Here is a 26,980-nt window from a genome sequence, read left to right as displayed (position 1 = left end):
CATACTGCGCCACCCGGGAGGCGAGCCCAGCAAGTGTGGCCGAAGGCTGGGAAGGGAGCCCACCCGAGCCAGGGAGCCGAGAGGGGCCCAAGTTTCCCAGGGTTGCGGTAGCAGCCCCAGATCGCGCTCTACGTTAGACACTCGCACGTGCGCACCGCTCCCCCGCAGCCCAGCGCCTTACGAGCGGCGCTGGGACCCCCACCTTCATTTGTACGGGGACGTCACCGGCCGCGCGCGCGGGGACTGAGGGGGCGGGGCTGATCCGCGCGCCTGCGCGCTGCGCCCGGCGGGCGTGAGGGCGGGCCGCGGCGGCGGCGGCGGAACAGCGGCCACAGAGTCTGCAACAGTAACCGAGCCATGGCTGGAGCTGGCCAGCGGCGCGGGCAGGCAGCAGCCGCGGAAGGCGCAAGGGGTGCGTCAGAGGAGCCGGGGGCCTCACAATTCTAGGAAGGAGAGGGACGTGAGGGGGCCGGGGGCGGGCGGGCTGGGGGCACCGCGCTCGCCCAACGGCGCGGATCCTTTCTGGAAATTAATATTTAAAAAAAAAAAAAGCCGAGGACGCAGAGGGGAAGGTGGGGGCAAGAGGGAAGGCGAGACACACTGAGAGGGAGACAGAGCCCCACAGTGAGAGGAAGGAAGGAAGGAAGGCAGCAGTCGCCAGCAGCCGATGTGAAGACCGGACTGCGTGCGCCCTTCGCCGCCTCTGCCCGGCCTCATCGATGTTGTGTCCGCCGTCCGCTCGCCCAGATCACGATGAACGCGCAGCTGACCATGGAGGCGATCGGGGAGCTGCACGGCGTGAGCCATGAGCCGGTGCCTGCCCCTGCTGACTTGCTGGGCGGTAGCCCCCACGCGCGAAGCTCCGTGGCGCACCGCGGCAGCCACCTGCCCCCTGCGCACCCGCGCTCGATGGGCATGGCGTCCTTGCTGGACGGCGGCAGCGGCAGCGGCGATTACCACCACCACCACCGGGCCCCCGAGCACAGCCTGGCCGGCCCCCTGCACCCCACCATGACCATGGCCTGCGAGACTCCCCCAGGTATGAGCATGCCCACCACCTACACCACCTTAACCCCTCTGCAGCCGCTGCCGCCCATCTCCACCGTCTCGGACAAGTTCCCCCACCATCACCACCACCACCACCACCACCACCACCACCCGCACCACCACCAGCGCCTGGCAGGCAACGTGAGCGGTAGCTTCACGCTCATGCGGGACGAGCGCGGGCTGGCCTCCATGAATAACCTCTACACCCCCTATCACAAGGACGTGGCCGGCATGGGCCAGAGCCTCTCTCCCCTCTCCGGCTCCGGTCTGGGCGGCATCCACAACTCCCAGCAAGGGCTCCCCCACTATGCCCACCCGGGCGCCGCCATGCCCACCGACAAGATGCTCACCCCCAATGGCTTCGAAGCCCACCACCCGGCCATGCTCGGCCGTCACGGGGAGCAGCACCTCACGCCCACCTCGGCCGGCATGGTTCCCATCAACGGCCTTCCTCCACACCACCCACACGCCCACCTGAACGCCCAGGGCCACGGGCAACTCCTGGGCACGGCCCGGGAGCCCAACCCTTCGGTAACCGGTGCGCAGGTCAGCAATGGAAGTAATTCAGGGCAGATGGAAGAGATCAATACCAAAGAGGTGGCGCAGCGTATCACCACCGAGCTTAAGCGCTACAGCATACCACAGGCCATCTTCGCGCAGAGGGTGCTCTGTCGCTCCCAAGGGACCCTCTCGGACCTGCTGCGCAACCCCAAACCCTGGAGCAAACTCAAATCCGGCCGGGAGACCTTCCGGAGGATGTGGAAGTGGCTGCAGGAGCCGGAGTTCCAGCGCATGTCTGCGCTCCGCTTAGCAGGTGAGCGGGCCAAGGAGCTGGGCGCGCGGGGAGATAAGGTATTGGGGAAGCTGAAGGGACCCAAGGAGGCAGGGAAGGAGAGAGCTCTGTGCACGCTTCATCCCGTCCTCCTTTCACCGAGAGGGGGGTCCCTAGGCCTGGAAGAGCCAGAGCGTGGCTCCCGGGAGCAGACAGCCTCTTCCAGGACTCAGTGCATTGGGCTGTGGAAGGCTCCGGGAACTGAGCAGCGCGGCCTGGGTGATTGCAGAGGAGCATTTGTGCTGGGAGACAGCGCAGGAAGCTCGCACGACCGTAGGAGGAAAGAAATCCCAGCACCTGGCTGGATACGGTCTGTGTATCGCTTCTGGGTTTGGCACTCCAGGTTTGTGGGGCGAGAGAGGCGACGCGTGCGTGGAACTGCGCGCAGGTGCTGCCAGCCAGTATCCCTGGCACATACCCGGGCGCTGTGCTGGAGCGTGCGGGAGCTGCCCGCCAATGTTTAGCTGAACTCGCTGCGGTGACCCCGCTCCCGCGCTCACTTTAGTGGCGCGGGGCGGGGTGGGGGGCTGGAGGGTGGGGAGCGCACTCTGGGAGTTCCAGCAAAGGTTCCGAAGCCGCGCGGCGGTGGGTGTGTGGCGCAGACGCTCCGTTAAGGTTTAGGACGCACTCTGCGCTTGTGACCGGCTGTAGAGAGGGAGGCAGATCGTGCCAAGGTCCAGGTGAGGGCGGCCGAGCAACAAGGGAGCTTCTAGCTTAGCCCAGAGACCGATTTCGCTGCCGACTCGCTTAGAGCTTCGCATTTTGTTTTATTCCTCTGCATGAATTTTCGTCTGAATCCCATGCAGGGGGTGGGAGTGTGAGGGAAAAAAACAAGTCTTCGAGCAGAGGTCTCCGGGCCCAAACACCCCGAGGGCCTGGTGTTTCCGAGTTGAGCGGGAAGGTCTTGGCGACGCTGCGTAGACACTGCGCCCAGTTCCCCCTGCCTCTCTAAGCCAAGGTAAGGGGAAGGCTCTGGCCGGCCCACCGGCGGAGGGGACAGCTGACCCCAGCCTGAATCACACGGGGGATTTCAAGCAGATTCAGCGACCCCCTAGGGCGGAGGACAAGCGGAGAGGTATAGCCAAGGGCAGCTGAGGGTGGACTCGGTTTGATGAGACCCGGGCTGAGTTGATTGACTCCTGGGGTACATGCTGCCACACCCCCACCCAATCTCAGCCCGGCGACCTAGCCTGAGTCCTGGCGAAGAAAAAGGTAAAAGCCGGAATGAGGGTTTGTTAATTAACTGATCGTTCTCCATTAATTCGTCCCTGGAGAACGAGAGACCGTCAATCCGCGCAGAGCCGTGGGCACTGAGCCGTTTCACAGTCTAAAATCAAAGCAAGAGGCCAGGGCCCCCTCCCCCACATCGTGCGGGCCAATGAGAAGCTAGAGGGAAGCGGGTGCCGGCGTCCCCGCGAGCCTGCGACTCCAGCCGGATGCGACCCAAAGCAGTCCTGGGGTCTGGGTTCTTGTGGCCTCCCTGCTGGAGCTCCGCACCGTCTGAGCCTCTGCCCCGCCAGGTTTTCCAGTCCAACCCCGCGCTCGTTGGCTCCAAAGTCCCCACGAGGACTCTTGCAGCCTGAACCCAGAAGCCAGGAGAGGCTGGGGTAAGGGGACGGGAGGGGGAAGAAAGAGGTTGACAGGGTACCCTCTGGGGCTCCCGCAATTCCACTCTCTAGCTTTGTGTGCAGCCACCAGATCGCCCCCATCCCATGGGTAGACCGAGACCCGAGGGCAGCTGAAGTTCTGGAAGGGACGGCCGAAAACGCTATTCCTCTCCCAGACTGATATGCCTATGCCGGCGTCCAAGGTAGTGCCTTTTCACACGCACACGCCAGCCTCAAGCCCGGCTTCAGGACTTTTTACCGAGGCAGTGCACACACAGGCAGGTTAGTGGGGCTGGGGGAATGGAGGGAGGGGATGCAAATGGAGAGCCGTTCCCCCCCACCCCCAGGGAAGCTCGTTCCAAACACCCCACCTCCTGAAGGCGCTTGCTCAGGACTTAAATGACTCTCCTTCCCCACTGCCTCCTATTGTCCCCTGGAAAGACAGACTGATAAATTAGGTTCAGGGACGACCCCGGAGCCCTGGATACCCGCCTTAGCGCCCTGCCCTGTACGAGCGCCCTCTCACCTCCTCGCATGGGCAGCCCTAGTACTGCTACCTGCACACGGGAAGTGCGGTGGACGTACCCGCCCGGCCTCACGGGACCCAGGAAGTTATCGAAGGGGCCGCTGCCTGGCACCCAGCAGCGCGTAGAAAGTCCTGCCCAGCCTTTGGACGGAGGCGCGTGGCCTTTTCCTCGAGAAAAAAAAAAAAGAAAAGGAAAATCGGAGACCCTGGTGGGACGTGAGTTTGGCGCCAAACCCCCAGCGAACTCGTTATCCTAAGACCCGGATGCGGGGTTGTCTCTCCCATTTTCCTTTCTTTAACTTCATTAAAGGGGTGGGGCGGGCTGGGATGAGCGCGCGTGCGGAGCCAGCCGGGATCAATCCCATTACGCAGCAAGAGCCAAGACTTGTTTTTAAGTCACCGAAGAACGACAAGACCTCCCGTTAACATTTTAATTTGGTGGTGGGGGCGGGGGCGGGCGGAACGAGGCCGTTTCCTGAACCGTTCAAATGATCTCTGGTAGGCCCTGACTGCAGGTGACTAAAAACGGATTGCAGGGCATGTTGGACGCAGCTGTGAGACATTGCCCCCTCCTCCCCACTGCCAGCTCCCGTGCACGGAGGGAGGTGCCACTTGCAGCTCTTGCTCGCCGTTGCACTCAAAGACCCCTTAAACTCGTTTCTACCCCATGCGAGGCAAGGCCCATCGAGGTCGGCTCCTTCGCTGGGTAGCGGGAGAGTGGCTTCTTCATGCCCTCCTGGTACCCCGGGTTCCGTACAGCCTGGTGTGGAGGGTCAAAACCCTCCGCCCGCCCGCGGCAGCGTGTTTGGAGAGGCGCTTTCTCTTCACGAAATTACATCGGCTGGCGGACGACGGGAGACAGGAGGAAATTCTCACCAAATTAACTACCTTTAAAAAATCAATATATGTTCCCTCAATGTAACACTTGCTGCTTCCCCATTAAAGTGCAGCGCAACCAGGCTCACGCTGCGTCTCATCCCGGGTGGGGGGGGGGCTGGGCTGTGCCGGTGGGTGGGTGCCCCGCCTCTGACGTGGGCGCCTATTAAGACGCGGGGAGATTAGCTTCCAATTAAAGATTCCAGAAGGCTCCGGCCTCAGTAGGGGAGCTGCCGGCGCAGGAAGAGGCTGCCACTGCACACCCACCAACGGGTGCTGCAGAGACCCAGCAGGCGAGGCCCGGGGTCGGGCAGGGGTGGGTGGTGCGCCGCTTCGACCCTGCGGTACCTGGAGGCGAAGAAACCTCCCAACAGCGGCGCCAGGGAGCCAGACGGGTCTCCAGCACCCGGGACTGCTCCTGTTTCCTGGACGGGATTTGCCCCAGGACCACCCGGGGACCGGGGGGCGTGGGGGGGGGCAGTCTGACCAGGAGGTGGCCATGAGAAAGTCTCGCCCGGACCAACATGGGCCATGTTTGCCATAAGTGGCCTTGCTGCCTGGTTGATTGATAACTAACTGGCTCCCGCACAAGTCCATTTGCTTTTTGTTAATATTTATACCAACGGGCGACGTTTCAACTGTCCCCTCCCTTCTCTGGGCCATGGGAGCCAAGCAGAAGGAGTTCGATGCTGGGCCCTGGGAACTCCACTTCTCCAGTCCTCGAAGACTCTGGGCCGGGAGAAAAGCCACAACTGGGCGTGTGGAATGCAGGAACTGGAAGGGTTCCTGGGCCCAAGAGTCGGAGGAGAAGGTGCCAAGTGGACTGGTTCCCCGCCACGCCCGGCGTCTCTGCGGGGCGGTTCTCGGGCAGTGCAGCTGCTCTCAGCCGGCTGCGGCCCGAACAAAGGGCCCGCGGGGCGCTGCCGACTGCGTCCGCCTAGCAGCCTGGGGGCCATGGGGGCTGGCTGCCCCGGACGAGAGCCACCTCCGAAGCTTTATGCTAGACTCCTCCCAGCGTGGCCTGGGGGCCAGCCAGTCGTCAGGCGGAGGCCGAGGAGTTCCAGAGTCCCCTCACCAACTCAGGCCTAAGGGTCGCCCATGCTCCCGGAGAGTTGGCTAGGGACCCCCGCCCACACATACATACATACACACACACACACACACACACACACACACACACACACACACACACGCCAGCCGAACAGGTCTGGCTGTTGGGGACAATCCCCAGAAGGCTCTGCGTGGGCCTTTCTCACAGCCCATGTCTGACCCCTGGAGGGTGTGGAACAATAGTTCTCTCTTGCGGCCCCCACTGGGGAGCACAAACCCCAGGGAGGAGAGGAGGGGGCGCATGGAGTTAAGAAGTGTGCATGTGGTGAAGGTTGGAGCGGAGAGTTTGACTAGAGTGGAGGAGACCTGCTGCTGTGGCTTGAGGAGGCCTGATGGTTATTTTGTGGTGACCTGGTGTCAGAGCATCGAGCATGGCTGCCTGAGACAATAAACCCTGCGGCCTGTTCCGAGGGTGGTTGGCTCTCCCGCCAGCGGGTGCAGCCCCAGGCCCTTTGGAAGCACCCAGTGGGCAATCGGGGTCAGTAGAGACCCAGTCCTGCCGTCGCTGTTTTGCAGCTGGCACTTGGGACAGTCTGTGCCAACAATAGCACCGTTGTGTTGTAGCAGCAAAGCAACTCAAAGCCCAGGCTGCATCTTTCTTTATCTTCAAGCGCTCAGTGCACCACAGGAAGCTAAGCTCGTGCCCTCACTGATGCCCTCCTTGTGGACTCATCTTCCCCAGTAGCTGCGCATGCCCCCTGCGGGCCGCGAGGCCAGGCACCCAGAGAGCCTCTGTGGTTCAACCCGCTGCGGAGAGGAGAGGCTTTGTTTTTAGAACATTGATGTCTTAGTGATTTTCAAAATGAGAACTATTTTGACAGGTAGAGAGTGTAGTGGAGGGAGAAAAGGATACCTAGCGGATCTGTCTTGCTCCTAAACAATTCCTGGGTATTACCCCACTGATGAGACAAAATTGCCATCCCCCCAAATTATACCCCAACTCTAACCTCTCAAGATGCATGTTTGGAAATTATATCCAAATTATACTTTTGCTGGCATGTTTTAGTTTGAGACTATCAGGGTCACAGTAGAGAAAGTGACCCTGGCAGTCTGAAATGGGAGGTTGGGGCTCGGGGTGTAGTGAAGGGAGGGTGGATTAGCGATCCCTTTGTTGTTTCCCCTTCCAGCTAACTGGTGGGAGTTAGAAGCCTGCCCTGAGGCTTTGAGCTTGAAGGTCTTTGTTTGCTGTCTGGTGGGCTGGGTGAAGTGCTCTGGGAGGCCTAGCGGCCTGGAGCCCTGGTGCGGAGTCAGGACCCTGGACAGGGCCTAGCCAGGCCTGTTGCCAGGGTTTCTCTTGCCCCTGGTGGGTGGCTAGGATGGCTTTGAACAGTTGTGATGAGGAAACAAAAACTAACAGCTAATATTTCGAAGTTTATGAGAAATCGTGAGGCCCCACCAGTAGTACACACGGGCACGGTCAAGTAATGGAAAAGATCAGACCTATCCTCGTCGATCAGGTGGTTGATCTTTTTCCTCCCTCTCCAGCAGCTTTCTGTGTGCGTCTGAGTCCATGGGCACACCTGCTTATACAATCGGAATTCGAGTCCCTATGGGTGTGACAGGGGTTGGATCATTAAGCTAAAACGTTCAATTCAGTCCCTTTGATCCGTGCTGGGGAAAATCTATAGTCATCTCTAATCTACAAGGTCTTTGAGGAGGTTGTTACATGAGCTGTTTTGATGTCATCATTTCCACATTCATGGCAAATTCAGCTAATCAAACAGACGCTGCTACCCAAAGTTCTCAGAAGAAATAGTTCTTACGGTGTATATCGGTAACATTTATTCTTGATTTCCTTGTAAGAAAGAAAATCCTCAAGTCTAATGAAGGTGGGTAATTAAAAAGGAGGTTCTCAGGTGTCTTGCTCCTCAAAATCCATAGTTAGAAGCCTCGCCCTTCAAGTAAGAGTGCTCAGTGTTCTTTGTAAATTCCATATATTGGAAAAGTTAAACACCAATTTACTATTTTAAGCCAACCAAGGAGCCTTGACGGATTGGATGAGAAGTGACTAGTCTCATTTCAGTCCCCTTGAAAACAGCAGTTTCCACACTCTTGGCAAAATTGAATGGTCCCCAACCTAAAGTAGCAACAGAAGGAGGGTCCTATTGAAGTCATAGTAGTTAGAGGATAGATTTCCTATAATCTTAGATAAAGGATTCAACAAGTATTCATTAAATACTATTTTCATTTTGTGTGTATTTAAATAAGATGGGTAAGCACCTTTGGGAGAAGAAAGCCACATTATTTTTACATGAAAAGTGTCAGCCTCACAGAGTTTAGCAAAAAGGAAAAAACTGATTTCTAATGAAATTTTCTAGTGAATGAATTTAGTGCATAATCGTAAATTACTGTCTTCTGTCAACAGATTTGCACAGACTATTATTTTAATACAAGTATGTTAATACTAATGAAGCTTAATTTTCTTCTGAAATTGTAGGATTGGGTTAGATGACCAGACCAATCACAGGGCAATCTTATTATTTTGATACAAACATATAAATTTATGTCTTATCACAGGGTCTTGCTATAGAATCATCCCCATTATGTTCCTCCCAAAAGATGTTACATGATCATAAAGTTGGAACAAATTAGCTTCTAGAAATTTTCTTCTCCTTTAGGTGAGACAATTTGATAAGATAACAGCTGAACAGAACCAGACCTTGAAGTACAACCCTCACATTTGTCTTGGCAAGTGATAAGGAAGGAGTTTGTGTCCATTGTGTACATTTTATTAGTCAGGTACTGTGCTAGGCACATAGATGTTCTCATTTAATACTCACTGTCTGTGCCAGTGGCTCCCAAATCTTGCTATGCATTGGAATCATTTAGGGATCTTTTAAAAAAAAACATTCCTGGCTAAAACCTCAAATATCCTGGCATTAGTAGTATAGGGCATGACCTGGGCACTAGGATATTTAAGAGCTCTGAGGTGATTTTAATGTGCAGCAAAGTGTGGGAGCTGCTAGCTTGCAGGGCAATTACCATTATTTTTCCTGTTTCTCTGTTCAATGAGGTTGAATAACTTACCTATGGTAACAGAGCTGGAAACCACTGAGACCCTGAACTCAGCTTTCCCAGCTCAAAGCTCAGAACACCCTTACCCTCCACCCTGTGCCTCAATTATGGGTGCAAGTCCACTAGGTCAGTGGACCCAGAATGTGGAAATGTCTGATCCACTGTCATAAACACCAATCTGGAAAGTCTCTGCATAATAAGATCTCGAAATTAGAAAATGTGTGTCTTCCCTCTGGGACTCTCAAAGAGAGTTACTTGTGGAAACTTATTTCTTTTTTACTCAAGACTTATAAGAGAGACTTTTTATTGCTCTCTTTTGAGGAAGCAGCCAGAGGGAATGTGAGGCAGTCACAGAGCTAGACGTGGAACCCAAGTCTCTCCATCCATTTGTTCACTTAAACAATTATTCACAGGCAAGACCCATCTCATTAGATGTTTTCTGTGGGTAGGACTGGTCCATTGGGAGCCAGCCTGGAGGAGGGCCCAAAGGCCCAAACCTCCCATTCTTTCAGGCGTTGGTGTTCTGATCTGCACTTGCACAGCAGTTATATTTCTTGGCTTCACATCAGTGCCTGTCTTGCTATTCCAAGCTTGCCTGTTACTCATGTTTTAGGACTCTGCACTAAAAAATAATAAATTGACTTAAACTCTGTATATATGTTGGCAATCATCCAGAGGGCAACTTACAATTTCCCTCAAGCACCGCAAGTTTCCAGTTACCCATGCGTTTCTCATCTCCCTTTGCATATGCCATAGGGTACGCAGAATCGACAGTTTCTGAAATCGCTGCTTTCATTTTGCATCTGGTGATGACCTCGTAGTCCCAAAGAGAGGTTATCAAAGGAACATAATAAACTCTATGCCTTTTGCTTTCTTTCCTGATGTCTTCTAAAACAGATCAATGGGGGAAATTAAATAAATAAACGAGCGAAGCGCGCCACCTAGTGACCCGTCTGCTCACTGCAGGTGAAGTGCGTGAGAGGAGTGGCTAACGCGATTCAAGTATTGATGGAGTCACAAAAATCGTTCATTAAGGCAATTTAATCTTTACTATTAAATGTCCTTTCAATTCATTTAGGGTAATTAAGATGCAGTTAAAGTGATTAAATTCTAATTACTTATGCTAGACAAAGACATATTTGTCACACTAATGCGGTTAACTAAGGACTCAGAAAGAAAGTTAACATTTACTTCAAATGATGCAACTGGAAAAATCAGTTCCTCTTTTCGTCATTAATCCAGTGAGCTGGGTGATTATGTAATGGCACTACAAGCTCATTAAATAGGGGAAGTGCTGATTAAAATGACTGCTGGGAGGAAAACCTGAACCAGGAGTACCTCGGTACAGTTTGGTCAGCATTCCTAGCAAAATTACTTGGTGTCCTTTCCCTCCAAGCCCGCCCCCCGCCCCAAAGCAATAAGCAGCTCCTGAGTCTTATCTTGACATTAAAAGAGGGATGCCGGGTTTCCCTGGTGGCGCAGTGGTTGAGAGCTTGCCTGCCGATGCGGGGAACACGGGTTCGTGCCCTGGTCCGGGAAGATCCCACATGCCGTGGAGCGGCTGGGCCCGTGAGCCATGGCCGCTGAGCCTGCGCGTCTGGAGCCTGTGCTCTGCAACGGGAAAGGCCGCAACAGTGAGAGGCCCGCGTACCGCAAAAAAAAAAAAAAAAAAAAAAAAAAAAAGAGGGATGCCTCTTGGAAAGCTTTTATTGCCACCCTGCCGACATTGTTAAACCAAAGATATTTTCAAATGGTAAATGGATTCTTGGGGTAGAGAGGAGCAAGGCATTTGGACAGGGGAGGTGGAGGGAGGGTTTCCTGTATGAAACAGCTCCAGGATGAAGATTTCCACTGCAGGCTTTCGAAGCCACTCTCCTCCACACAGACACCCTTCCTATTAGGCAGTCTTCCTCCCCTCCCCAGTTGCATTTTTACTGCTTCGTATGTGGGGACAGATTCCTTTGTACACATCATGCTTCTTATGCACACTCTGAAGAGCACTAAGTACCTCAGCTGCAAACTGGTCTCTTTTCAGAGTTTTCCGACATTCACAAGTAAAGGCATCTAAGATTATATACCATCGGATTACTGAGGCTCTTTTGCCATGATATCCACAAACAGTTCCCAGCCTCCTATGATAGGTTAATTTTGAGTACTCAGAAGAGGAGGATGAATTGAAATTTCACTGCATTTGAAGTTGGCCTTCCTCATAAAATGGCTTCTTAAACCCACGCCTATCATTTGCCTGGGGGGATGATCCAAGGATGAGGATGATCCGTCAAAAAATTGGGAATTAATTTCCCCAGGGGATCAGTGTCTTTTAATACTGTTAAATTTGCCCATTGAAAACCATTACTGTGGAGATTGCATCTTTCCCCTATTTATCCCATTGAAATTCAGTATTACTGTTTACTTCACAAGAAGCTAAAGTTATCAAATTCATCAGTCACGGAAGTCAAATAACTACCTTTTAAAGATAAGTTGGCAGTTATTTGAATATTTACGGAGTCATTTTTAATTTACTAGCTTGTGTTATCTTAAATTACTAAACCAAATAAACACATTTAAAAAAAAAAAAACAACCCTAGACTAAGCAATGAGAGCCCCAGAGACAGGTTCTTGTACTAATTAGCTCTGAGACCTTGTCATTTAACCTTTCTGGGTCTCAGTCTCCTTAAATGTAGAATGAAGGATTTGGCAGATCCCACATTCTATGAATGATTGCCTTCTATGATGACTGTGTATCCATGACAGTCTCTCTTCTCAATTTAATGCTCTGTCCCAAAGTCAGGATTCAACAAGGTGTAAGTCCCTGGCACGCCCATCTCTTGGGCAGAGTCTCAGATCAGGCTCTCCTATCAGATGGCCAGTAGGAAAGAGCCTTTCCAGTCAGGAGCACTGCCTTCTGGCACAAAAATATTTCAGCTTGAGGTTACAATACCTGCGTTGGTAAGGATATGGATCATCAGGAATTCATGCACTGCTGGTGGGGATGTAAATTGCCACCGTTGCTTCAAAAGATAATTTGGCTTATAAACCTGAACCCACAGCTGAACGAAGTCTACCCCTTGGTATATACCCTAGATACCCCTTGGTATATACCCTAGATAAGCTCACAGGTGCTCCTGAAGATGAGTACACGGATGGTCTGTAACAGCGTTGCTTCTAAGAACAAATAACCAGAAACATCCCAAATGCCCACTGACGAGGAATGCAGGAATAAACTGTGCTGTATTCATATAATGCAGGAGTATATTGGAGTGATGAAAATGAATGAGCCACAGCTATACACAACAGCATAGTTGAGTCTTAGGAACAGTGTTGAATTTCTTTTTTTTTTTTTTTTAAAAAAAAGAACAAGCTATAGAAAATCACACCAGAACACTACCATTTTTACAAGGCTTAAAAGCAAGAAATGCTAAACAACTTATTGTTTAGAGATACGTAAGTATGTGGAAAAAACAAGTTAATAATAAACTCAAGTTCCTAAGAGTGGTACCTCCAGTAGGGAAAGGCTAGAGATAAAAGGAGAGAACACCCTTGTAGCTTCACAGACAGCAGATGTTCTAGTTCTTTTGTCAGGTGCTGCCTTCACCAGTGTTCATTTAGTTCCTGTGCTTCCTATCTTAAATATACATGTTTTGTAACAGGTAAATATTATTTAATTTTAACTTTGGGGAGGAAAAAGATTGTTTCTGTCTGATTCCCCAACCCGAACAACTTGGACCAAATAAACCCCAGGACATTTCAGTTGTCATTTACACAGTTCTTAGCCCTGTACTAAATGTCAGCTCTCTTAGGAATTATATCTGGCCAACTGTGGACAGGGCATAAGATGTGAAAGAGGAAATTTCATTAGATATGGAAAGAGTGGTTTTTTCTTTATTCATTTGAGTACAGCCATGACAGTGCTGTGCTCAGTACTGCGGATGTACTGAGCACAAACAAATCTTTTGGAGCTCATAGTCTAGGGGGGAAGAGAGACAAATAGCTTGGTTGCTTTTTTGTGCCAAGAAGGAACGGTTTAGGGTGTGATGAAGGAATAGTTTTGAAGCTCTGGAAAAAAAAAAAAAAACAGGACTTGGTCAGAAATGGGGAAAGAGGTTTTCAGGCAGAGGGAACAATAGCATGTGTGGATGCCGTGGGTAAAACCCCTTTGCAGAAGATTTCTTGGATCAGAATTATTGTATAGCTGGAAGCTTGTTTCTTCCCCAGCACGGCTGAGTGAAACGATGCCTTCCCATCAGTAACAAAAGCTTTCTCCAAGGCTGTAGTTTTTTGTAGTGGGAGGGGTGGGCGGAGAGTTTCATATTCCTCAAATCAGGTTGGTGGCAGAGAGGTGGCAAGAAAATATATGCTGATTAAAAAGCCTCCCAGGTGATTCTACTATAACTCCAAGTTGATAATTAGAATATTGATATTGAGCACTACTATGTAAAAATAAACAACAAGGACCTACTGTATAGCACAGAGAACTGTATTCAATATATTGTAATAACCTATAATGGAAAAGAATCTGAAAAACTATATATATATATATATATATATATATATAACTGAATCACTTTGCTGTACACCGGGAACTAACACAACATTGTAAATCAACTATACTTCTATTAAAAAAAGAATATTGATATTGAGAATTTAAGAGCAAATGACTTATATTTTTGCCCCTTTGTTATTTATTTTACCCTTTTTCTGGAATAACCTATAGTTCCATAGTTTTATGTATATTTTTTAATGATATATAATATATATAAATATTATATCATTATATAATATTTTACTTCTTTTATCTCTTTTGAGGTTAAAAGTTCACTCAAAAATTCAATATTCCTAATTACTTAGCCATAAAAAGAAACAAAATTGAGTTATTTGTAGTGAGGTGGATGGACCTAGAGACTGTCATACAGAGTGAAGTAAGTCAGAAAGAGAAAAACAAATACCGTATGCTAACACATATATATGGAATCTAAAAAACAAAAATGGTTCTGAAGAACCTAGGGCCAGGACAGGAATAAAGATGCAGATGTAGAGAATGGACTTGAGGACACGGGGAGGGGGAAGGGTAAGCTGGGGTGAGGAGAGTGGCATGGACATATATACACTACCAAATGTAAGATAGATAGCTAGTGGGAAGCAGCCACATAGCACAGGGAGATCAGCTCAGTGCTTTGTGACCACCTAGAGGGGTGGGATAGGGAGGGTGGGAGGGAGACGCAAGAGGGAGGAGATATGGGGATATATGTATATGTGTAGCTGATTCACTTTGTTATACAGCAGAAACTAACACACCATTGTAAAGCAATTATACTCCAATGAAGATGTTAAAAAAATTCAATATTCCTATAAGAATGATTGTATCCATACTCTCCTCCATCTGAAAAACTCTTACTGTTCTCTGGGTCCTTACTACTCAGTGTGGTCCCCAGACCAGCAGCAGAACATTAGGAAATGCAGTCTCTCAGGTTCCACCCCAGACCTACTGAATCTGAACCTGCACCTTGACAAGATCCCTAGGAGATTCATGTGCACATTCAAGTCACTGAGGGTCATATTACATCATTCAAAAGGTCCATTTTCCTTCATTTGCCCTCAGGCTGATGGAGTACCTCCTATGTGAAGGGTGCTGGGCCAAGTACTGGGGCTCAAAAGAGGCACAACGTGCCGTATCCTGGAGGAGCTCACGGGAGGACGTGTGCGGGGAAACAAATACTTACAATGTCCTTGATAAGTGCTGGGATAGGCAGGAAAACAGTTATGTGGGAGCAGGGAGGAAACTGGAAAGAAGACTGAAAAGAGAGTACATAGGATCTTGTATGCCTGTGCCATCCAAGGGACTTGGGTCTGTAACAGCAGGAGCTGAAGGAAGTTGTGACCTCTAGTAGAGTGAAGTTGTCAGGCTTGTGCTTTTGAAAGGCAGCATAGTGCGAGCCGATAGGAGAAGTAGCAGCAGCAGGGGACTAGCTAGGAGGGTGGCAATAGATGATGAGGGTCGGATTGCCTGCCATTGTCAGCAGAGATGGAGAAAATATATATTCTTTTTCAGATTCTTTTCCATTATAGGTTACTACAAGACACTGAATATAGATCCCCATGCCATACAACAGTTCCTTGCTGTTCATCTATTTTATACTTTGTAGTGTGTATCTGTTAATCCCAAACTCCTAATTTATCTCCCCCTCCCACCCACTATCCCCTTTGGTAGTCACAAATTTGTTTGCCATGTCTGTGAGTTTCTGTTTTGTAAATAAGTTTATTTGTATCATTTTTTAGATTCCACATATAAGCGATATCACATGATATTGTCTTTCTCTGTCTAACTTACTTCACTTAATATGATAATCTCTAGGTCCATCCATGTCACTGCAAATAGCATTATTTCATTCTTCTTTATGGCTGAGTAATATTCCATTGTATATCTATACCACATTTTCGTGTTTTTTGTGGGGTTTTTTTTGTGGTACGCGGGCCTCTCTCTGTTGCGGCCTCTCCCGTTGCGGAGCACAGGCTCTGGACATGCAGGCTCGGCGGCCATGGCTCACGGGCCCTGCCGCTCCGCTGCATGTGGGATTCTCCTGGACCGGGGCACAAACCCGCGTCTCCTGCATTGGCAGGCGGACTCCCAACCACTGCGCCACCAGGGGAGCCCCTGCACCACATTTTCTTTATCCATTCATCTGTCAATGGACATTTAGGTTGCTTCCATGTCTTGGCTATTGTAAATAGTGCTGCAATTAACATAGGGGTGCATATATCTTTTCAAATTAGAGTTTTCCCCAGATATATGCCTAGGAGTGGATTGCAGGATTATATGATAACTTTTTTTTTAGTTTTTTAAGGAACCTCCATCTGTTCTCCATAGTGGCTGCACCAATTTACATTCCCACCAACAGTGCAAGAAGTTTCCTTTTCTCCACACCCTCTCCAGCATTTATTATTTGTAGACTTTTTAATGATGGTCCAGTGCCTTTTAAAAATAACTTCTTTGTAAAATTATTACTACTGATCAAGAAAAAAGGTGACAAGGATCACCCATAACACCCCCAAACAGAGATAACCCCCTTTTTGTGAATATCTTTCCAATCTCTTCTCAATGAGATGATCCATACATACTATATTATAACTTTTTAAATTAAAAATCCCATGTTATTAAATTTATGATAGAATATTTGAAAATACATAAAAGAAAACTGGAGACAATAAAAACCCCTGGTAATGCCACCATTCCTGACCGCCCCCCCAAATACCTCACCAGTAGCACTTATTCATTTAGCAGATATGTATAGATAGGGTATTTACAGTTTGCAAGACAGCAAAGAGGTCAAAGCCCTCCCTCTGCTCCTGGAGCGCTCTGGATCAAAAAGCTTTCTGCACATTTTATGTTTTACGGCTATGCTATAATTTAATGAATCCCCTATTTTTGGATGCTTAGGTTGGTCCATAAATTGATTGGGCAAACATAAATTTTATGACTATGTAATATTTCAGAAGCATCATAATTTACATAACCTCTCCAACAACCTTTCATTGGACATTTCAATGATTTCAAGTTTTTGGTTTGGTTTTGTTTTTGCTATTACCAGTCAATGGCACAGCAGTCAGCAACATATGCAGAACTTTTCTGAATATTTGTTTTCCTCTTTCCAAAATAATTTTTCTCTCATAACTTTGGAAAATATGAAACACTATAAACATAGGACAGGATCAAATCATCCATAATCCCATCACCCAGAGATGGTACCTGTTTGTGTGTTGGTTTGTTTCCTTCTAGCTTTTTTAAATTACGTAAATAAGATACATTTTTAATTTTAATTTTTCACAAAATTGAGCTCATAAAGAATTTACAGTCAAACTTATCTCAGGGTCATTAAATATTATTCAAAAGCATGATTTAAGAAAATTTTATTTGGAAGTTTTTTTCAAATTTTTCAAAAGGTGCAAAAATAAAATAAGAACATAAACCATTTACCCACCAGTTGACCAGTTGTTAACATTTTGACCCATTTGCTTTATCATCTGTGCACACATGCATGCTCTCTCTCTCTCTCTCTCTCTCAATCTCTCTTTCTCACTCTCAAATGCACAGAATTTTTTTTCATGAACCGTTTCAGAGTACGTTACATACATCATGGCCCCTCACCCATACATACTTTAGAATGTATTTCCACGAGTATGAACCTTCCCTTCTGTAGCCACAGTTCACTTTTGTCCGTTGACCCAGTAATGTCCTTCACAGCATTGTTCTCCAGGAGAGGATCCAGTCTGGGATTAAGTTTTATATCTCTTCTTTTCTTTAATCTTAAACATTTCCACAGCCTTTTTTAACCTTTTATAACATCGAAATGTTTGAAGAATATAGTCCCCACTTTAAAAAATATATTTCTCATTTTATGTTTATCTGATGTTTCCTCGTGATTAGATTGAGGTGGTGCTTTCTTGCCCAGAAAGCTGCATGGGTGAGGTGTGTCCTTCTCTGGGGGTCACATCTGGAGGCCCATGAAGTCTGTCTGTCTCCCACTTAACTGGAGAGTTAATTTTGATCACTTGGTCGAGGTGTTGCCTGATTTCTCCACTGTATAATCACATATTTTTTTCTCTTTCTCTCTTACAGCTAATAAGCAGTCTGTGGGGAGATACTTTAAGATTATGCAGATATCCTACTCTTCATCAGAATTCCCCACAGATTTAGCATCTATTGATTCTTGCCTGACCTGTTTATCACGACGGCTTCAAAATGATTTTCCATCTCCGGCATTCCTGCCTTGTTTGACAGTCAGCTCTCAGCTTTCTTCTGTGAGCAAGAGCCCCTTCTCTCTCGTTTACTTATCCATTTGTTATTGGATAAGATTCACACATTCCTTTTTTCCCAATGGTTTCTAATTCAGTTCTGTACTTACCTATTTTGGTGCTCAAGCTGTCTCACATTTGACAGTGGGAGCCCCTTTAATCTGGCTCCTCTGTTCTTGTGACATGTTTCCATCATTCTTTTCCTCCTCCTTCTCCTCCATTTTTTTTCTTTTACTTTCTGGCATCATAATAAGATGTTCCAAGCTCATCTGTTACCTACCCTGTCCCAGCCCTAGAATCTGCCCTTTCCTTGATGAGCCCTGGTTTTTTCTGGTGGGGAATGGTATGAGAGACCAAGAAGGCCTTGTCACTAGGTGTGCTCATGGCTAGTAGCATGACTTTGTTTTTTGGCCTCCTCAGAAAAATCCAGGAAAAATATGCGTGTATATTTACACACACACACACCCCCCACAAATATACATATGCACTCATACATATATAATATACACGTGCACATAAACATGCATACATACATATTTTTAAAATCATGAGTTCGCACAAGTACCTCCACATCTAACTGCAATATATCCCCATAGGATTTCTTCTTGCCTACCCTCATTCCATAATTGTGTGTCCCTTCCTCTACAGTGAGAACCCTGGCACTCAATAACATATCCACCCCCCAGCACACACACACACTTACTCATTTGCTCAATCCTAAAATACATCTAAAATAATTTCAAAATTGCTTCAGCCATACCTGTAAAATAAACAAACCTGCTAAAAAATTTTTCTGTAACATTCATTTTCAATTCTTCCCCCATTCATATGCCCCAACATCACTTGGGAACTTGCTAGAAATCCTGCTGATTCAGAAACTCAGGGGAAGAGCCCAGTAATCTGTCTTCTTACAGGCTCTCTAAATGATTCTAAAGCATACTAAAGTTTGAGAAGCACAGCCTGAAATATGCAGAACAGGTTTGTGATATGTGTGTGTGTGTGTGTGTGTGTGTGTGTGTGTGTGCCTTTGTGCCAACATGTTATTATGTAAAATAATACTTTAAAAGATCCTAAATGTAGCAACCATAAAACAGGTGCAGTGCAGACTAATAACAGTCCTTTTGTCAGCATGCGTGTGGAGGTGTGATGTAAAAGAAGATAAGCCCCCAGTTATTTGTTTCTCTTCCGTTGCCAGCCTGGTGGATAATCAGGAGGAAGAGGGAGGCATGGGTGTGAAGTACCCTCATTTGCCAGAGGGGGTGCTCTCCAGCTCCACAGCAGCCGCCCCTCTGCCCCTTGGCATTAGGAAGTTCTATCAGTTAATGACAGAATCTCCTCCAACTTTATTCTAAATTACCTGGGAAACTTGTTTAAAATGTGTGTTTCTGAATCCCATTCTCTCAGAGAATCTAATTCAGTAGGGATAAGATAGGGTTCCGGAATATACATTTTGAGCAAGCCTCCCCGTCATGCTCCCAGGTGATGTTGATGTATTTGACCCACGCCTCACAATTTCTGCTCTGGACTCTAGACCCTGTTTACTCAGAGTGCCATCCTGGACCAGCAACTGAGCAGTGAGCAACTGGGAGCTTGTTAAATGTGCAGAATCTCAGGCTCTGCCCAAAGCTGCTGGATCAGAATCTTCATCTTAACAAAATGTCCAAATGACTCAAGTTTGTACACTCAAGTTTGAGAAGCACTAATTTAGAATAGTGGTTCTCGGCCTAGCCTATGTGTTAGAATCACCTGGGGACTCTAAAAGGACTGTGTCTCGAATGTCTCCCCATGTTCTCTGGGGCCACATCTGACTTATTTATCCAACAAGGATGCTGAGTATGCAAAAGAAATAATCCATGGTCTACTCTTACAGAATCCATGGATTCCTAGTGAGAGAGATGGGTAGGTAATAACTAATTATCGGGGGAGCTCTGTGGGCACAGGAGACCACAATTCACCCCAGATGAGAGAGGGGATGGAGAAGCCTTAATAGAAAATGAAATGTTTGAGCTGGGCCTTGATTACATAGGGACAAGAAAGAGCAGGAAGGACATTCTGGGTGAGGGAACAGCTTGAGCAAAGGAATAGAGGTGTGAACATTCATAATGTATTTAGGACTGACTTCTGAACAGTGTGGCTCAGTGTGGATGGTGGGTGAGCAGTTGCGGGAAGTGAAGTGGAAAAGGTGATTGGGGTCAGAGGGTCAAGGTCCTTGAATATCTTAATGGAGCGGCCAAGAAGGGCTTTCCTCTCAAGCTTACTAGAGACCCTTGTGAAGCCAATTGTATACTACATGTGTCATTGGGAGAACAGCATTTACAATTGACTCTACAGATGACTTTCCAGAAATGCAAACAAGGAAAACCACTAATTTGAAAGTAACTGTGAAAAACGTCTGATGACTTGGCGAAAAGTCAAAATTGTAGGTTATTTTTTAAGGAGTTCCATTTTATAACTTCCAATTGCTGTGAATATTATAAAGTGTTATATATGGCTATTAATTAAAGAAATGGGATCAATAAGCTAAGACTTACAATTCACAATAGGCCTGCATGAGATAATAATGCATAATAAGCATGTAATTCATCAGGTCTGCCATTTGTTTTGACTGTTTTGCAGAATCAACATCATAACTAGGGCATCGATATCACATATTTCCAATTATTATTATTATAGCCCAAACTATTGAGGGGCTCTTTAAGATGAGGGAGACTGATGTGATAAAACCCCAATGGATCAGGCATTAACAGAAGTTTAGGAATTTAAAAATCAGAATTCCTGAGCCAACCTTTCATTAAAGAGCCACATCACCTTTTGCTACTGACTGAAGGAGCAGGTGCGAGGCAGCAGCTTTTCTTCCCACCGCTTCTTCTGAAGCTGCAATGCAGGGAAAGAGCTTCGAGGAGGGAAGGGTCTGGTGGTCATGTCTCTTCTGGTGAGTCTCAAAAAGCTTGGGCCTGTGCCCAGGAAAATGTGTGCATGTGACAGTGAATGGCCAGCAAGAGGATGGATGCAAGTATCACAGGGGTATGAAAATGCATTCATTTAACAGGATTCTCAGTTCACCTTTCTGTTTCATGTTCAGCCTGTACCACAGGGAACACTGAAAAAATGAGAGAAGATAAAGCAGAACTAAGATAGTCTAGAATCACACAAAAAGGGCTGTTTCAGGAGCCGTGGAAAGTGAAAGCTGGTGTGATTCTCTGATGTCCTCCCAGTCTGTGCCTGAGGAATACCTGAGCCCCAGCTCCTCCACACCATCACCACCTCCACACCATCACCACCACCACACCATCACCTCCTCCACACCATCACCACCACCACACCATCGCCTCCTCCACACCATCACCTCCACACCATCACCACCACCACACCATCGCCTCCTCCACACCATCGCCTCCTCCACACCATCACCACCACCACACCATCGCCTCCTCCACACCATCGCCTCCTCCACACCATCACCTCCACACCATCACCACCACCACACCATCACCTCTACACCATCACCACCTCCACACCATCGCCTCCTCCACACCATCACCACCACCACACCATCACCTCCTCCACACCATCACCTCCACACCATCACCACCACCACACCATCGCCTCCTCCACACCATCACCTCCACACCATCACCACCACCACACCATCGCCTCCTCCACACCATCGCCTCCTCCACACCATCGCCTCCTCCACACCATCACCTCCACACCATCGCCTTCTCCACACCATCACCTCCACACTGTCACTGGACCCTGCCCTGGCACTTTTCTCAGATCCACCATTTACTATTAGGGTGACCTTGGGCCAATCCCTTAACCTCTGAGCCTCAGGCTGTGCATTTGTAAACAAACGTAAACTTTTTTTTTAACCACCACCACGATTTTATTCTTAAATAAATGCTCAGTCTAAAGTCAGGTTAGGCAGACAGGTGGGTGGAGATCAGAAGAAGTGCAGATCGTGGGCACCTGTGAGCAGTGGGGCTGCCCAGGGAAGCAGCCTACAGCTGTAATAGCACCTGCTTCCCACAGTTGTTGAGTGACATCATAAGGTGATACATGTGTGTGGCTTAGCACAGGGGAAGCAGCTGTACATTTCAGCTGATCCTCTTCCATCCCCCCCAGGCCCAGGCAGCCTCTGCCCTCCTTTGATCATAAAGTCCAGTAGCCCTGCCTCTTGGGCTACAGCTGTGGAGCTGTCCCTAGAGAAGAGAGATTGATGGAAATATGTTATATGCTGTCTCCAGAAGGACTCCAGGCAGCAGATGGGAGGGAAGGCAGGTCTCTGTCCTGGACAGCTCAGTTATAGAAGCAAACAGGGTGGGGTTGTGAGAGGTTCGGGCGACTCTGCCAGCCTGTGTGTGATGCAGCAGACCTCTCTTGGCTTTAGCTGCTCCCCATCTTTCCTTCTCCTTTGGGTCAGCTCAGTTTTCTTTTGCTTCCTCTCAGAGCCGATATCCACACGGAGACAGCGTCTAGTGCTCCTCTGTCCCCCTACTGAAACTAGACTCACTCTGGTCCCCCTCCCAGGCCAGCGTGGGTCTTCCGTGCCCTTCCCGGCCTGAGCTCCCTTCATGCAGCCCGATTTCCTGGATGGGCCAACTGCCATCCTTTCAGCTAGAGCCTTCTGGCTGACAACAGGCCTGCCGCCTGGCCGGCTACCTGCTCCTACCCCACGCACTGTGGCTCTGGGTTCCCGGGCTCCCCTCACCAGCTACTCCTGCCCGTGTAACCATCCTACGGAAAGTTTTCACGATGTGTCCACCATGCTGGCATCTGCCTCCAGGGCACAGTGGAGTTGGAGGTCACCCAATGAGCCAGCTGCGTGCCCATAGGCGAGTCTCCTGACCTCTTTGACATTGTTTCTTCACCTACAGAAAAAGACATAATACCCATTTCTACCTCACCTGAGTTTTGTGGGGATCACGTGGGAAGGTTTAATGGAGGTGATTTAAGTACCATAAAGCAAGGTACAGGGGTGAGTTCTAGTGATCATTCTTGACTAAGAACGTCTGCTCTTTGCATGTTTTTATTAGGTCTTTCACACTCATGCCCAGATGAGTTTCTATAGGTACTTGAGCTACCCACAAAGTCACAGATACCAGAAAAGCTAGCTTGTGTCCAGCAGGTTGTATCGGCCCCACCTCCCTCTCCTGGGCATCACTGTTTCCAGATAGTCTGTGCAGGAGTTCCCTTCCCATGTAAAGGCTGCCTGTGGCCATATCAGTTAGAACTCACTGGATTAGCTTTTCAAATTGTACTTTATACTGTGTTCTCCAAATTTGCTGCTTAAGAGCTGACAAAACAACTGGGGGCCTGGCTTATAAAAATATGCACAGGACAGCACAGTAAGTCAAGGCAAAGCAGATAACACTATGACCCAGCACTCCTGAGTCTGAGCTCTAATCCTGAAGCTGTGGCAGCCCACCCACTGGCTCTGTGATCTCCACAGGATGGGTGCTGGCCTGTAAAATGGGCTTGGGAACCTGCCACGTTCACTTCCATGGTTCCTCCATTCTTGTTTTACTGAAATCTGTTTTATTTGTATGCTTGTTCCTCCACGAACATGTATTGTCTTGTAGAGTTTACTTTGAAAAGCAGTTTCAGCTGTCAAGAGACAGTGTTTGGGGGCTCAGTAGACGTGAACAGCAACCCCCCTTGTCCCTGCCCCAGTCCAGAAGAGGTTTCCTCTCGGTGGCAAGTGGGAAGTGAGAGCAGAGGGCTCACCCTGTATGCACGCCCAGCTACTTCTTTCTTAAATAGTTTTACTAAGAAGTAATTTACATACCATACAATTTAAAGAGTATAAGTCAGTGGGTTTTAATATACTCACAGAGCTGTGCAACCGTCACCACAATCAATTTTAGAACCTTTTTATCACCTCCCCCAAAAGAAACCCCATACCCGTTAGCAGTCCCACCCATTTCCCCCCACTACGTACTCAGCCACAGGCAACCACCAACTTCTTCCTGTCCCTACGGATTTGCCTATTCTGGCCCCGCTGCTTTTTTATCCTTTTTCTCTGTCCCCGAAGCCCCAAGCTCCCCAGAGCAGGGTGTGCAGGAATGTTACTACCAAGTCGGTCAGGAATCTGGGTAGAATTTCAGAGTGTGCTTTTTGCCTTCCCAGTGCACCCTACCTTCCCTGGAGGCACTGGAGCAGCAAAGGAGCTGAGGGCCCTAGCAGCTGCCTGGACCCGCCTCCTCCAAATCCAGGCCGGACCTCCCCTGAGTGACTTGGGACATCACAGGCTTACCTGTTCAAGAGCCCTTGGCCCTGCAGGTTGCAGTTTTCAGCACTGGCACCGGCCTTCAGGGGGAAGACACTGAAGACGCTAGCAGGCCCATGAGATGACAGGGCAGTTTCACCATGCCCTGGAATCCCAGCCCTTTCCCTTACTGCTCCCTGGCCCACCTCGCCTCAATCACATTAGGACAGCAGACCCTGGAGCAGTTGTATGGAGGAAGTACATGGCCATAGTGCAAGGACTCTCAGGGTAGAAGCCACATGTGATTGGGGAAGCTGCAGGCATACAGTCTCCTTCCTCAGTCCCTTAGAGTCAGACCACCAAATAAATGTGATTTGAATCACCCAGGCCTGGCTCTGTCTCAGCCCCGCCCACGCAGGCCTTTCATCCTGCCTCTCTAGGATTCACCATCCAGACCCTGAGGCCCAAACTGTCCTCTCCTCAGGTTAAATTCCCAAATTTCCTATTAGATTCGATGCCTCACAGAGCTGTTGCTAAAATTAAATAATGTCTCTACAGTGAGAGACCCATGGCTTACCATTCATCTGGCTGCATCCCCATCTTATTCTAGCAGATACTGTGGCTCCCCGGTCACTTGTCTGTGCATCCACCACACACACACATTTCTCCATATTCCTCTTCAGTAGAACTAAGATCAGTGAAATTGTGATTACAGTTTATGAAGTTCAATTTTCGGGTCTTACCTGGTAGTATTGTTTACTAAGCACACAGGTCTTGTTCCCTTTCCTACCTCACCTGCAAGTGTTCTGCCCCAAAAGTCTTCTCTCCCCACTGCCTGCCAGGAGGGAGAAGGAGGTGGTGGCACAGGGATGGCCTTACAAAACGGGGGAGGGGGCCCGGGAGGGGCCAGCTAGAGTGAACCGTTCAACGCTCACGCTTCTCCGAGTGCCCATTTATGACATAGAAATCTGAACTGTACATCTTCCCTCTGGAGTCATGTTGACTTTACATACGTCAAGTCATAGAGCTGCACCTAGAAGGGGTTGTAAGTTATTTAGTCAAGTCCCTTCATTATACAGTTAAGGAAGCTTGACCCAGCCTGGTTAAGGGGTTTAACCCAGCCATTCAACTAATTAATGACAGAGCCAGAACCCTAAACTTTTGACAGCTAGAGCAGTGTTTTTACAGAAACTTCCTCCCTCATAGACTGGGAATATAATGTACACCCTCATTCTACCTGGACCCTTGGCGTTCCTTCCATAAGGGCACGTTGAAACATACATTACTGCCCCCAAGAAGACAGCCTCTTCTAATCCACAATTCCATCCTATGTGAAGCAGCCAACTCTGGGACAAATATGCCAAGAACCTCAGGAAGCAAGTTAAGCAAATTTTCCTACATTTTTAATGAAAAAGTAGAAACTAGTAAAAATACAGAGTACCTATTGTTTAATGGCTCAGAGTCCTAGGAGGGCAAATGCATAACTGTTCGCAGGGTCTGTGGTAGTTGCTGTTGTTATTGTTTTAATCTCTAAAGCTTATGAGGTCGAAGCAACTGTGAGGAATGTGAGTTTGTGTTTGATCGCCTTCATTCAGGTGAACGTGGATCTGGATTATTTGCAGGACTGGCTGGTGTCCCTGCAGAGCCATTACCTGCTCTTTTTGAGAAGCCATAAGGATGGAGAAGGCGAAATGGAATAGTCAACATAGTGGCTATATATTCTAAAAGACAGAGTAAGGTTACCTTGCAAATTTTTTAACTGAGATAATATTAGACTTTGGAAACCAGGAAAGACACTACAGGGGTGTATTCATTGACTCACAGGGCTTTCAAGCCTGCCGGGGCCTTAGAATACTGCCTGCTCATTGAAAGGATGCAGAAAAACAGATCAAGTCATGTGTCCAAGTTTATACCACAGGCTAGAGACAGAGCAAAGACCTGAGCCTGCTGTGTAAATTCAATGTTTATACTTGCATCTTGACCAAAGAAAAAAGGAAGGATCTGAAAATTAATTTGCAAACATCTAAAACACTTCTTAAGCGTTTATAATTTTAACAATCACTTCAGCATAGCTTATCTTATTTAACGCTTATTATAATCCTGTGAGGAAGGAAGGCCATTGTCCTCTGTTTTGCAGCTGGGTAAACTAAGGCTCGAGAAGGCGATGGACTTGCCCAAGATCACACATCTATCAGTGGCCACAGAGCTGGGCCTTGAGCTTGTGTCCTGTGAGCCCAGGTTCATCTAAGAAGTTGTATTGTAAGTCCGTCTGGCTTTATAAATGTCTCCCAGGCCCACATGTCTGTGCCTACTTATTTTTTTTAATTTGGTACAACAGATGTTTTTTTGGTAATTGTTATTGAAGTATAGTTGATGTACAACGTTGTATTGTTTTCAGGTGTAGAGCAATGTGCCTGCTTGTTCCCAGACAAATTCTTGGCAGACTTTTGCATAGTTCAATCAGCAGTTTAGATGTTGTAATGTCCTTTGTGACGTTAAATCAGGAAAATGAATATAAGTTGATATACAAATGCTTGGCTGACAGCCGATTCTAGGATGTTACTGTATATCATGTTTTATAAAGTGTATTCTAAGACAGGGCTTCTTAAACAGTGAAGGAGTAGTTGTTTGTTTCCAATTTCCATCTGTTCTGGACCAATAGTTTTGATAATACAATAAAAAATGTATTACTAAAACAATAATCACAGAATGTTGGAGCAATGTCAAACTGCCACAAAACTTTCTAATTGCTTATTCTCAATTTTCTGATCTTGCTGCAGGTCAGTAACAGTTTACAGACCAACATAGGTCTGGCAACCACATTTTGAGAGACACTGTTCTAAGCAACACCATTCCTGAGAGAAATTCCCTGAATAAAGAGTTGCTTAATCAAATAAGTTTAGGAGACCCCATACGCTAGAAAGTATCAGTGCACATTAGCATATTAAAGGCTCTGAGAAGTCCTGCAT

The 26,980-nt window shown here is 47.9% G+C and overlaps 1 protein-coding gene across 1 annotated transcript in view; it reads left to right on the top strand.

Annotated features, from left to right (window-relative positions):
- The first annotated feature begins 573 nt into the window (after positions 1–573).
- ONECUT1 (one cut homeobox 1) overlaps positions 574–26,980 on the top strand; it is a 39,714-nt gene continuing 13,307 nt past the window's right edge. Inside the window, exon 1 of the mRNA XM_082847152.1 lies at positions 574–1,861. Coding sequence (XP_082703278.1) covers positions 754–1,861 — 1,108 coding nt within the window. The 5' untranslated portion in view covers positions 574–753. The remainder of the gene's footprint in view (positions 1,862–26,980) is intronic.

Source organism: Leucopleurus acutus (assembly GCF_964270905.1).
Source record: "Leucopleurus acutus genome assembly, chromosome: 1".
Classification (NCBI taxonomy): Eukaryota; Metazoa; Chordata; class Mammalia; order Artiodactyla; family Delphinidae; genus Leucopleurus; species Leucopleurus acutus.
The sequence above is the reverse complement of the archived record's forward strand: the minus strand, read 5'-3'. Positions and strand labels throughout refer to the sequence as shown.